A 13,127-nucleotide genomic window follows, 5' to 3' on the forward strand; every position below is an offset into this window, starting at 1 on the left:
CTTATCTAAGGACACGCGTATTTGATATGATCAGAGTTGACAGCGGCTTTGGAAAGCTACGATTGCAGATCAGGATCCGAAGTCATACGCTAAATAGTTATTAGACTTATCCAAGTGGGAGACTGTTGGATTAGTGTCTAAGTCCATAACTATTTTGGTATGTACTTGACCCGATGGTGCATGGTCCTTTTGGGTTGCCTTCACCAAAGCAACTTGATTAGAGAAATAAATAGAGAGAGAGGTTATTATGATTTATTAATATGTTATAAGAATAATATATTAAAGGAGAAATCATATTTGTTTAATTAATATCGGTCAATAATTAATTAAGAATTAATTTTGTGATCAAGTGTAATTAATTAAACTAGAGGGCTGAATTGTAATTATGTGATAGTTACAAAATAAGGTAAGGATTATCTTATATATATGGTGAACGAATTTGAGGTGTAAATCTCTTAGAATTCGACTAGGATAAGGATTTCTAGGACTTATCTTATGGTTGCTTGGTGGACAAGCAACTAGATAAGGATAATGACTAAAACCCTAATCTTTACACCTATATAAACCCCCTAAGGCACATGAATTCGTCTAACCCTTCCCAAGAGGTCCTAAGGACGAATTCTAACCTCCCTCCTCTCTCTTTATACCTTCTCCACTTGCTTATGGTGTTTGTAAGACATTAGAGGAGTGACACTTGTGACTCTCTGCTTTCCAAGGTCAATTCAAGGAGGAGTTGGATTGTTATTGATATATAACAATCAAGGTATGTTCTTAAACCTATTTACATGTGAATTCTGATTTCCATATGCTAGAATTAGGGTTCATAGTCTTGGATTCAAAGTATGTACAATAGAGAAACCTAGATCCAAGCTTTAGGGTTTGTATGAGCACATAGGATGTCTTATGACCAAAACCCATCATTAAGTGCATAAAGTTTAGATCTTGAAAGTTTGTGACCTTGTTATGGATAAAGTTGGAAACTTTATCCTTCTAAACATCATATTAATTCAAATCTGAAGGTTGGAGACTTTGACTTAATGGATTAAGTTGAAAAAGGTGCACTTTTGATCCCTTGATGACTTAAAGACTAGATCTTGTTTATTGGGACCATTCTAATGGATAAAGTTGGAAACTCACTAAGCTTTGTGTTTACCCAATTTTTTTGTTGTTTCAGGTATCATCGTTCTTCATGGGAAGGTGAAGACATGACTGTACACATTCATCAACAACAATGAAGATTCTGCGCTTTAATATTAGCTCGATATTTGTAAATGTATTTTGGATAAACGATTTTCTCCATAATGGAGTTATAATTGGGAGATTAACTTAAATAAAATGAAAATTTTTGTGTTGTGAAAATGGGACGTTACATGATTATACTTCCTTGTGTAAGGTATTTGAGCCACAAAATTGTATGTGTGTGGGTGGGGGGGGGTTGATTTGTAATTGCGAAAATTAGAACTAAACACATACAATTAAGAAATTGTAACTTCATAATAAAATGGTTATGATCTCATAGTAAACTCATGTGTCATGCAATTCAATCACGTGAAAAGGTTATGCCATAATCTGTCTAAGTTGGTACTTGCAAACACTTACAAGTTCTAGTGTTCTATATTCACCAAAGTATATGATCAAAATAATCTCTTTGAACCAAACCTAGCTTTACTAATATAACCTAAAAAAGCTCTTAGAATTAGATTGAAAAAACGCATTAGAATTAATTTTAATGTTATTTATCATAAGCTCAAAAATGTAAAAACACGCAATTGTAGTTTACACCAAATTTAATGCCACCATAGACCCAATTTGATTCTTATACTTTACTTTCAAGTTTCAATTCATAAAATAATTACAGATTCTATAAATTGAATAACGAGAATGAAGTAAGCCTATTTCTAGTGGTCAACATGAACCATGATTAAATCAAACATCAGATTAAAACGAAACTACAATTGCTAGATATAATCATGAACATAACCTCAAATCACATGATTAAAAGCATAAACAGAGTCGTACTACAAAATCAGAAAAGGAAAGGCTTTTGTCGGACATGGCTAAAGCTTGAATCCAAAGTCTAGAAAGTAGAAATGACAAGATTAATCTGTCTTACAAATGAAATTTAAATGTTTCCACAATGATCTTCTCAATTTAATAGCTAAAAAAACCCTTCAAAAATCACCCATTGGTCGCCTAGAATGAGAGATAAAGTTTGGAATGGCTGAAAATCCCGAATTATATCGTAAAAAAAACTTCTAAAAGGCATTTATGCTTCTGACATGACCTCGTGTCAAATATAACTAGTTTGACATGACGTTGTGTGGCTCCAAAGTGCATTCCCTTCTTTCGATCGGTTTTCTAAAGTTCATTGCTAAAAATTGCCAATTTTTGCCTTGAGACGACCCCATTTCATATTTTTTTGGATGACACTACCAGTGTCATATTCCACACGACCCATATGATGATTAAAGCATAATCCCATATGATGATCGTGCGACACCTGATGTGGTGACATGTATATATCTTCTCCTTATCTCTTTATTTTTATTGAATTACCTTCTTATATTTATGTGTTTTATTTTAGGATCGTTCCTCGTGAACGGTATTTCTGCTTTGGTATTTTTTAATTCCGGGGCTACCCGATCCTTTGTATCGCTTGCGCTTAGCAAGAGTTTTTCCGGAGCTCTGGGGGAGCTGAATTGTTCTTTAGACGTCGAGATTTTAGATGATTGATATGTCCAGGTAGCGAGGGATTATTGGGATTGTATTCTTCAGATGTTCAGCTAGCAGTGTCCGATTGATTTGGTTCCCGTTCCTTTGCGCAAAAACAATGTTGTCGTGGGTATGGATTGGTTGAGCCTCAATGGGGGCGGTGATTGATTGTGAGCACCAGTTAGTTCGTATTCGAACCCCAACTGGGGAGTTGGTGGTTCAGGGGGAGAGAGCTTAGTGGGGGGCGATTTTGTGTTCAGCAATGAGGACCATATGCTATATTCATTAGGGTTGTTCCGGATTCGTCACCTATGTTATGGATACCCAAGACAAGGGTATGGCGACCGTGGATGATGCACAGATTGTGCGGGAGTATCCAGATGTGTTTCCGGAGAATTTGCCTGGGGTGCCTACAGAGAGGCAGGTGGAGTTTAGGATTGACCTAGTTCCGGGTGTGACTTCGATAGCCAAGGTACTATATCGATTGGCTCCTCCTGAGATGCAGGAGTTGTCTACACAGCTACAGGAGTTGTTAAACAAGGGATTTATTTAACCGAGCAGTTCGCCATACGGAGCACCGATCTTGTTCATGAAAAAGAATGATGGGTCTCATCGGATGTGTATTGATTATCAAAAGCAGAATAAGTTAACAGTGAAGAACCGTTATCCACTCCCCAGGATTAATGATTTATTTGACTAGCTTCAGGGTGCATCTTGGTTTCCAAGATTGATCTGCGTTCGGGTTACTATTAGATGAGGGTCAGAGAGGAGGATGTGCAGAAGACACCCTTTTGTACTCAGTATGGTCATTATGAGTTCATGGTGATGCCCTTTGGGCTCACCAATGCTCCAGACGTGTTCATGAACCTCATGTACCGCGTATGCAGGTCGATGCTGGATTGGTTTGTGATTGTATTCATTGATGATATCCTGGTCTATTCCAAGACCCAGGAGCAGCACGAGGAGCACTCGAGGGAGGTGCTGGAGACTTTGAGGAGGGAAAGATTTTGTGCGAAGTTCTCTAAGTGTGACTTTTGGTTGCGCGAGGTGCAATTTCTGGGGCACCTTGTCAACAAGAATGTTATTCTAGTTTATCCGCCCAAGGTCAAGGCCTTGATGAGGTGTGAGGTTCTGAGGCCTCCATCTGAGATTCAGAGTTTCCTTGGTTTAGCAGGTTACTATCATGGATTCATCCATGATTTCTCCAAGATAGTTGTTCTTTTGAATCGGTTAATGAAGAAGACGGTGACATTTCGCTGGGAACCTGAGCAGTAGGCAACTTTTAAGACCCTGAGGCAGAGACTATGCTAGGCGCCGATTTTGACCCTGTCGGAGGGTGTTGATGACTTCGTGGTTTATTATGATGCTTCTATCACGGGTTTGGGAGCAGTTTTGATGTAGAGGGGTCGCGTGATCGCATACGCTTCGAGGCAGTTGAAGCCTCATGGGGTGAACTATCCAACACATGATTTGGAGCTGGGGGCTATGGTTTTCACCCTCAAGATTTGGCGACATTAACTCTATGGGGTCTGTTGTACTATTTACACGGATAATAAGAGCCTGAGGTATTTGATGGATCAACCAAATCTGAATATGAGGTAGCGCCAGTGGTTGGATGTGGTGAAGGATTATGATTGTGAGATATTTTACCATCTAGGGAAGGCCAATGTGGTGTCCGATTCTTTCAGCCGCAAGGCGGTCGCGGCTCAAATCAGGGATATTTTTTTAGGATAATCGTGATTACTCCGCTATTCGAGCGGCTTCATGAGGCTCAGATCGAGGCTATGCATGAAGAGCACTGGAAGAGTGAGCGCATTGTGGGTCAGGTGGCTTCCTTTGATTATGATAGTCGTGGGTTGTTGACTCATCATTGGAGGATAAGGTTCCGTATTGGGTCGGTGTGCGTCAGGTTCTGATGGAGGAGGCGCACTAGTCTAGGTTCTCCATTCATCCCGGGTTGATGAAGATGTATAGATATCTTCGTCCTAATTATTGGTGGCCTTGCATAAAGTGGGATGTGGCTTGGTATGTGGAGAGGTGCATAACTTGCAAAAAAGTCAAGGCCGAGCATTAGCGACCTCACGACAAGATGCATCCGTTGGATATTCTTGTTTGGAAATGGGAGGAGATTACGATGGATTTCATTACAAAGTTGCCTCGGACTATGCACGGAGTGGATTCGATTTGGGTCATCGTAGATCGATTGACTAAGAGCGTGCATTTTATCCTGATTTAGGAGAGTATCTCTGCGGAGAAGTTGGCTGAGGTATACATCAGAGAGGTTGTAGCATGGCATGGGGTGTCGGTTTTGGTGGTTTCAGACAGGGATGCCCGATTTACTTCCCAATTTTGGAAGAGGTTCCATGATGAGTTGGGTACTTGTCTCCATTTTAGCACGACATTACATCCGCAGACTGACGGGCATAGCGAGTAGACCATTCAAACTTTGGAGGATATGTTGCGGACGTGTGTTTTGGACTTCGGTGGGAGTTAAGATACGTATCTTTCATTAGCGGAATTTTCGTATAACAACAACTATCACGCCAGCATCGATCGACCTCCTTTTGAGATGCTCTAAAGGAGGAAATGTAGGAAGTTGATTTGTTGGAGTGCGGTCGGTCAGCGAGTCATGGGGAGTACCGAGGTGGTACTCAAAACCACAGAGTTGATACAACAGGTTCAGAGTAGACTCCAGACAGTTCAGAGTCGGCAAAAGAGTTATGCCAACAGACGTCGACCAGATCTAGAGTTTCAGGTTGGGGCATGGTTCTCTTGAAGGTGTCACATTGGAATGGTGTCATCCGATTTAGGAAGAGGAGAAAATTAGGCCCCATATATATAAGTCCTTTTAGGGTTTTGGCTCGGGTGGGCCGGGGTGCGTATCACTTGGATCTTCCCGAGGAGCTCAGTCAGATCCATAACACGTTCCATGTCTCGTAGTTGCAGAATTATTTAGTGGATGATTCCGTAATGATTCCATTGGAGGATATTCAAGTAGATGACCGCCAGAAGTATATTGAAAAATCGGTGGTGATTCTTGACCAGAAAATGAAAACCTTGAGGAAGAAGGTTGTTGAGTTGGTGAAAGTTCAGTGATAACATCGCAAGGGTTCAGAATAGATGTGGGAGCCGAAGGATGAGATGAGGGAGCACTACCCGGAGTTATTTGGAGCAACAGACTTCAAGGACGAAGTCTGATTTAAGTGGGGAAGAATCGTAACACTCAAGTTTAGTAAGTTTCACTTTTAAACCATTATTGAAAAACCTTTTATTTTTGTTCTTTATCTAGTACGTGAGGCGTACTATATGGTACGCTTGGCGTACTAGCCCGATGATTGATTGCAGATTCCACTTGCACATGGCGTATGAAGATCTGGGACAAACCCTAGTTTTTAGGGTTTGTGCCCTATTTACACGTCTTAAACTCATCTCCTGGACATTTTAGACCAACCTCCATCCTCTTTGTCCCATAGAACGAAACCCTAAGTGTGTTAGTGAGTTTTTGAGCTTGGTAATGGGATTTTTGGTGTCTTAAGGTGAAGAAGAAGAAGAGAAACCCTTGGAGAGTTTAATTTAGCTTGTAGATCCAGAATCACCTTCTCATTTGCAAGCTCTTTGAGGTAAAAATCTCACACCTTTATGTTCATTTATGATAAATCTTCTATGTGGTGTTTCTTGGGTATTTTGGAGCCTTTTATTTTAAAGGTGGGCTTTTGATCTACTCTAGAAGTAATGGATGCTAGATCTTAGCTCCATGCAGTCCCCATGATCATAAAAATGTAATCTTTATGGTGTATTTTGACCCATGCATGTATTAAGACCTTTGTTAAGCTCTTTTTGAGCTCTTGAGCCCCATTAAGCCATGCATGCATGTAAAGTTACCAACTTTACGTGATAAGTCACCTTTAGGGACTAGATCTAGGAGTTTGGATAAAGGACTTAGCGGGTTAAGTGCTTAATGGAGTAAGTGGCACACTGGGGAGTACGCAAGGCGTACCCAGCTGGTACGTTGCGCGTACTAGCTCCAGATAGAGTACACTAAGTGTACGAGCTGAGTACGCCCCACGTACGCAGTAGATGGGCCTTTGGGTTTAACGTCCTCAGTATTGGGCTATAGTCTGGATTTGGAAGTTTGGGCCTAGTTGGGCCACTAGACCTCTATTTTGGGCTTTGGGCTAGCATGTTGGGATTCCTTGGATTTTTGGCTCATGATGGGTTTTAGGCCAAACTTGAAAAGATTGGTCCATATATTAGGCTTTAGGATTTTGGCCTTTGAATGGTTGAGTTAGGCCTTGGTATTAGGCCAAGTTAGATAAAGGGTAAATTGGTCTGTTACCCTGATTATGGACCAAATAGCTTAGACTTTTGGTTATGGATCGAAATCCAATTAATAATTGGATGCTATTGATTTTTGATAACGCAAGGATTTTCCGGGACATCAATCAGAGATTCTTTCGAGTGATTCAGCAGCTTGATGTGAGTTTTATCACTGTGTTTTAGTGGGTCGAAGGCACCAATGACGGTCCATGGTTGTTATGTTAGGGTGCTAGATGTCTGCGTGACTCTTGCATGTCTTTTGTGCTTGTATGTGTACCGGGCCCGATGTCGGGCGAGACCCGATGATTATTCTGTATGCTATTATCTTTGTGATTATCACATGTGTTTTACGATTATATGTTTATATGTATACCGGGTGAGACCCATTATGTGTTTATTATATATGGTATGTGGTATTTTGGGGAACTCACTAAGCTTTGTGCTTACGGTTTTCAGTTTATATTTCAGGTACTTCTGGTTCGAAAGGGAAGAGTCTGGGATGATTGTAGAGCAAACACCATCTTATTCCGCATTTTGTGATTTACTCTGATGTTTTATGATGTATCGATACACTTTGTTTCACCTTGGTTTCATGATGATGTTTTGGATTACAGTTTTATTAATTTAAAAATGAAATTTTTTGTTCTTATTTTTGGGACGTTACAATTTTAGCAGCCCCGTCAACAACTTCAAGCATAACTTGAAATTCTTCACAAGACGAAAATGACGACATATTCTAGTGATTTTGAGAGAAATGGATGTAGAAAAATGTGATAAAATAAACAGAAATAAATGATTTTTAAATATTTGACTGTGTAAAACATTAGGAAATGAGAAAGAATGGTAAATAATAGAGCGGAAGTGCGACAGTTTCTAACCGCATGCGGCCAAACCACAATGAAGACAACATGGTGGGGATGGTGTTCCTATTGTCCACCGTGGCAAACCACGATCGTTACCATGCCCACACCGTCGACCCTTAGACGCCTTCACACATTGATTTTCATAAATTTTAGTTTTTAGATTTTATGAGTTTTTAGTTTTATTTTAAATAAACATCTCACTATCCAAAAGTTACTTTAAATCATTAGTGAGACCTTCTAGTTTTTCGAAGTTTTTAAGTTTTAGTTTTATTTGATTTTTGACATCTAAAAATTAACAATTATTTTTTTAAACATTTATTCATAAATAAAAATTACAACTTTCATATTACAGCTACTAACTACAAATAATCAACATTCAGTTTTCAGTTGCAAGTATCAACTAGATTAAACACATACTTAAAACTGTAAATGGTGAAACATTATATTTACGAGGTTGCATTTTTAAGTTTTACTAAAATATGTTTTAGACAAATATGTCACACAATTTATAGGTACATGTTTCGATATAAATTCATATTAGTCTATTATCTAACTTTCAAAACTCCCACATTTTAAAGGGAAAATCACTAAACTGATAGGAGGTGTGATATAATTAAATAGTGACCATGTTTTTTGAAACTATTACAAAATAGTCATATATGTTATAAAATATTTTTTGCATAAGTTCTTTTAACTTTATGATTTTTGTATATAACTAAGCACAATTTTAATGACAATTTTTTTTATAACTTATTACTATATATTTTGTTTAATTAACAATTTAATATCATTGGATTACATAGATTTTTTTAACCATTTCATATATAATGAATGGTCAATATATTTTCATAAGTGATACATCTAACCCATTTTATTTTAATGATAGTTTATTTTATCTCTTTAAGTATAATTTACTTTTTAATATTTTTTATATCTTTACGAAATAAATTCTTTTTGTTAAATATTTATGGACTTCTTATTTATAAAATATAATCTTTATAAAGGTAACATAATATTTTCAGTGTTTTTTATTTTATTTTGTAACTGTAAAATAACATTTTTTTTTGCATTTTACGTATATAAATAATGAACCGATATAGTTGTATTTATATGTATTAAAATACGATTTATGTTTAAAAATTGACTAGTTAAATAAAGTATTTTTTTAATATTTCAGAAAAATAAGAGAATATTAGTATTACATATAAAAGAATCATTTTAATACATTTAATAAAAGAATTATTTTAGTACATTTGGCATCTCCTTGGCCTAAACTTTTACAAAGTTAATTACCGATAACTAATGATCATTTATTTGGATGTATAACCATTCCGATGTTCTAACTAAAACCCCAATATTTTTGCCAAATACTATCATATCTTTACAAAATTTCGTTAGATAAATTCATGAATTTCATCATTATTTCGTATTGAAGACCATTCATAAATTAATCTGGTAAAGGCAACAGTATTTGTACAATTTATTTTACAATAAATAATCACTTTTCAATAATTTCCAAAAGATGATCGTACATTGATTATTTTAGTGATTATCACCTTTTAAATGTTCATTACAAAAATCGAAAGAAATGTGTAAATTGTAATTCAAGTGACCGATTTTCTTCTTAATAAAGCCGTTCCATAACCCTCGCTGCGTTGTCTCTCCTCTCTCTCTCTCTCTCCAACGAACTGTGTGAAAAAAACGAGAGGAAACTGAGACAAAAAACCAACAGAAAGTAACAAAAAGAAGCAAATCCTCCAAAATCCATATCCATTCCTACAGTTTCCTTCACCACACAAACACAATTGATTCTGGTATATGCTTCATCTTCCATTCTTCTCCATCTAATTAAATTTTTATCGGAATTCTTGTCTCTTTGTCTCTCTACTTCCTCTTCTTCTACACTACATATTTCAGATCTGTTTTCACTTAATCATGATTTCTTCTTGAAATTATTGCACAAACAGTGTCAATTGGTTGCGGCATTTTTCTCTTTGTTTGAGGCGTTTCTGGAATGGAAGACAGCGGTGGTGGTCGGAGCCGGCGTAACGAGTTGGATGAAGAAACTAACGCTCCACCTGCACCAGCTAGTTTAACGCTCGGTGGAATCCTGTCGATCAAGCAGACGCCGCCTTATCGGATCCAAGATCGTACTCTACTGGATCTTATACGCGATGATCAGACTTGTGGAAAAGAACCGAAGACGACGTGGAAGATGATTAGGGAGAAACTCCGGCTCAAACTCGCTGGTTCAGTCTGTACAACCACCGCCCCTACTCTCGCCTCTCTTGTCCCCATTACCACAGAGAGCAATCGTCTGTCGACGCGACATGGTTCGACTCAGCGGAACTCCACCGACGAATCAACGTGGCAGTTGAATTCACCGCAGGTAACTAACTCTAGTAACATACCGGAAACGCAAACAGCCAGGGTACAAACTGACCCGCCGGTGGAGGAAAGTGAGCAAACCTCGACGGAGGAAAATCGGGGCGCCGGTGGAGAAGGAGAACCGGCGGCGGCGAGGATGTCGTTGATGTCGCTGTTGGAAGTGGATGGATCTGCGTATTTGGATTATGAAGAAGAAAAAGAGGCGGAGGAGATGGAGGAGGAGGAGGAGGTGGAAGAAGGCGGTGGTGGTGGAGGAGGATACAAGTACAACAACTGCTGCGTGTGCATGGTAAGACATAAGGGCGCAGCATTTATTCCCTGTGGGCACACTTTCTGCAGACTCTGTTCAAGGGAGCTTTTTGTTCAAAGGGCTAGTTGTCCATTATGCAACAATCTGATCTTGGAAATTCTTGATATCTTTTAGTTTAAAAAACAAAAACAAGAAAATTAAATTCTTGTTCCATGTGATTTTTTTTTTACAATATCTCTAGTACATTTAGTCCAATTATGTAAAGCATTTATCTCACACTGTTCAATGTTTATTTATTTAAGGACATTTTTAAACATATACAACAAATTGATTTTTTAAACAAAACATGTGATACTTCGCAAATTAAACCAAAAGATATAATATGTTAATTGTAGTTTATGAAGCCAGGTGAGATACGATTTTATAATTCATGATAGTTTAAATAGGTAAAAATTAAAGATTGTCATAGAAATTGATTAAAGTAAGAAATTATTATATAAATAAGTACAGTATTTAATGGGTTTTCAGGTGTGCGATCGTATAGGGCTGTGTTAATTGTCATAGGGGACTGGAATTTTAATTATCATGATTCCATTACTAATACGTTGTTAATCTACATACCTACCCTACGGGTTTTATGTTATGAGATAATAGTGTTCGATATCTGACCCTAATGAGTTCTATGTTAGTGAGATAATAGTGTGCGACTATTATGTTTTACAATGAGTGATTTGCATGCTGATTTACTGAAACAAAAGTAAAAGGGTGGGGTGATAGTGGGTCCAACTGGACACCAGTTTTGTTCATTACTGCTTTTCAAGAAACAAAAATCCGTCTGAAAAGAATCCAAGAAACGGAATGTTCAATTTCAGTTTAGTTAAAAAATAAATATTACCAAACTTGTTTAAATAACTCTTAAAAAAACAAATGGAAACAATTTTAATTTCTTTTTAAGGTTTGACATTTTCATTTGTACAAAAATAAAGAATAAATTCAACCGGCCTGACTGACAATTTGAAAAACAAACCATGGTCCAAATATTCCTTTTACTTAATCCATCTATAATTTATTATTTAATCTTGTCTTTTATAAAGGTATCCTCGTCATCATGATTATTATTGTCTTTTATGATCATTAGGAAGCATCATTATGGATTAAATGTCGCGTTGGTGGATTTGTAGATTTTTTTTGTTATTTTTATAGAAGAATAATAAATAAGGGATATGTTAAGTAAGGGGAAAAAAGTTACCAAAAAGAATTTTCTTGTTGTTGATGCTTTGTTATCTTAGATTAACTTCTTCCGACTCACACTTATATAGATGATATCAATTGCTCACACAGGTGTATCTTTCCTTTTTTTTATATGGGAACCTTTTTTTTATATGGGAAGTGATTTATACACAACATATTTTTACCATACACAAAAATTATACATTAGGTGTACAATACAACATTTTAAAACACCAATTGTTATGTATAAAAAACAATTGTTATGTACAGATCAGCTCATTTTTTATATTTGTAATTTATAAATTTTCTAGTTTAGTATCTTGCTTGGCCTGTGGCTATTAACTAAATAATTCTTACTGCCTCCAAAATACATGAGATGAGCACCATGTCTAGAGTTATAAATGAGAACAAATGAACACGAATGGTTACACACAAGTTTTTTTTTTCTCATATTCATTTAACAAATTATTTTATTCAAGTTTGTAACCAAACAAACATAAAAGCATAAATAAACATAAACATTCAAAGTAGAATAAAATTTTTGACCGGTAACACTTTGGATATGTTGATTTTATTTAGCAGTGCTCCTTTTGATATTTTTACGGAATTCACTCATTCAGACATTGTAAAACTAAAACCATTCTTACAACTCCATTCTTCCCCTCAACAATTCTATAATAATATCTGTTTATTTATGTTATGACAGAAGTATAATCAACAATATAACATAAACAAAACAAACGAAATTGAATGAATATATAATACAATAGTTGATTAACAAGAAAAACCATGAGCTTTTATAAAGATTGAGGTCTGCATATGCAGTGTCCTAAGACGGAAACACAAAACTCTTCTTTATAGAGATTGAGGCCTACATTCAAGATATACTTTCCGCGATTTTTGAACATTCATTGAGGAGTGTAGGTTTTTTCCTGCACAAATTACTCACGTATGACTTGATTATATGTTTTAACAACTAAAAATGTTTGGTTATTTATTTATTTTTAGTATAATCTCATATGAAACCTTATATTGTAGACATGGTGAATGTGTCACTTATTTCTACTGAAATAACACATTAAAAGGAAGTAACCGACATCTGCGATGAGTGTGTCACTTATGTTGAGAGTTTTTCGATCACCTTGAAATTAAGGGGATGAAGATTTTGGTGATTGGACATAGCAAAATGAGGTAAATGACACTTATGATAAGGATGGTCGAGACTGTTAGTGACTAGTGTTGATGGAGTGAGGAGAGAGAATGAAGTGAGAAGAGAGTTTGAGGTTTGAGATGAACGAGGTGATACTTTTGGAGAACACATCAACTATAAACGAACACAAAAATAAATTTTAAGAAGTGGAATCATA

At 36.6% G+C, this 13,127-nt stretch overlaps 1 protein-coding gene across 1 annotated transcript; it reads left to right on the forward strand.

Annotated features, from left to right (window-relative positions):
- Positions 1-9,524: 9,524 nt before the first annotated feature.
- On the forward strand, positions 9,525-10,857 carry LOC145074846 (uncharacterized). Its single transcript, XM_079021168.1, has 2 exons — positions 9,525-9,706; positions 9,860-10,857. The coding sequence occupies exon 2, from the start codon at positions 9,907-9,909 to the stop codon at positions 10,702-10,704; it is 798 nt and encodes a 265-aa protein (XP_078877294.1). The 5' UTR covers positions 9,525-9,706; positions 9,860-9,906; the 3' UTR covers positions 10,705-10,857.
- The last annotated feature ends 2,270 nt before the right edge of the window (positions 10,858-13,127 follow it).

This window comes from Lactuca serriola, chromosome 9, assembly GCF_051521515.1.
Source record: "Lactuca serriola cultivar US96UC23 chromosome 9, Lser_US96UC23_V15, whole genome shotgun sequence".
Lineage (NCBI taxonomy): Eukaryota > Viridiplantae > Streptophyta > Magnoliopsida > Asterales > Asteraceae > Lactuca > Lactuca serriola.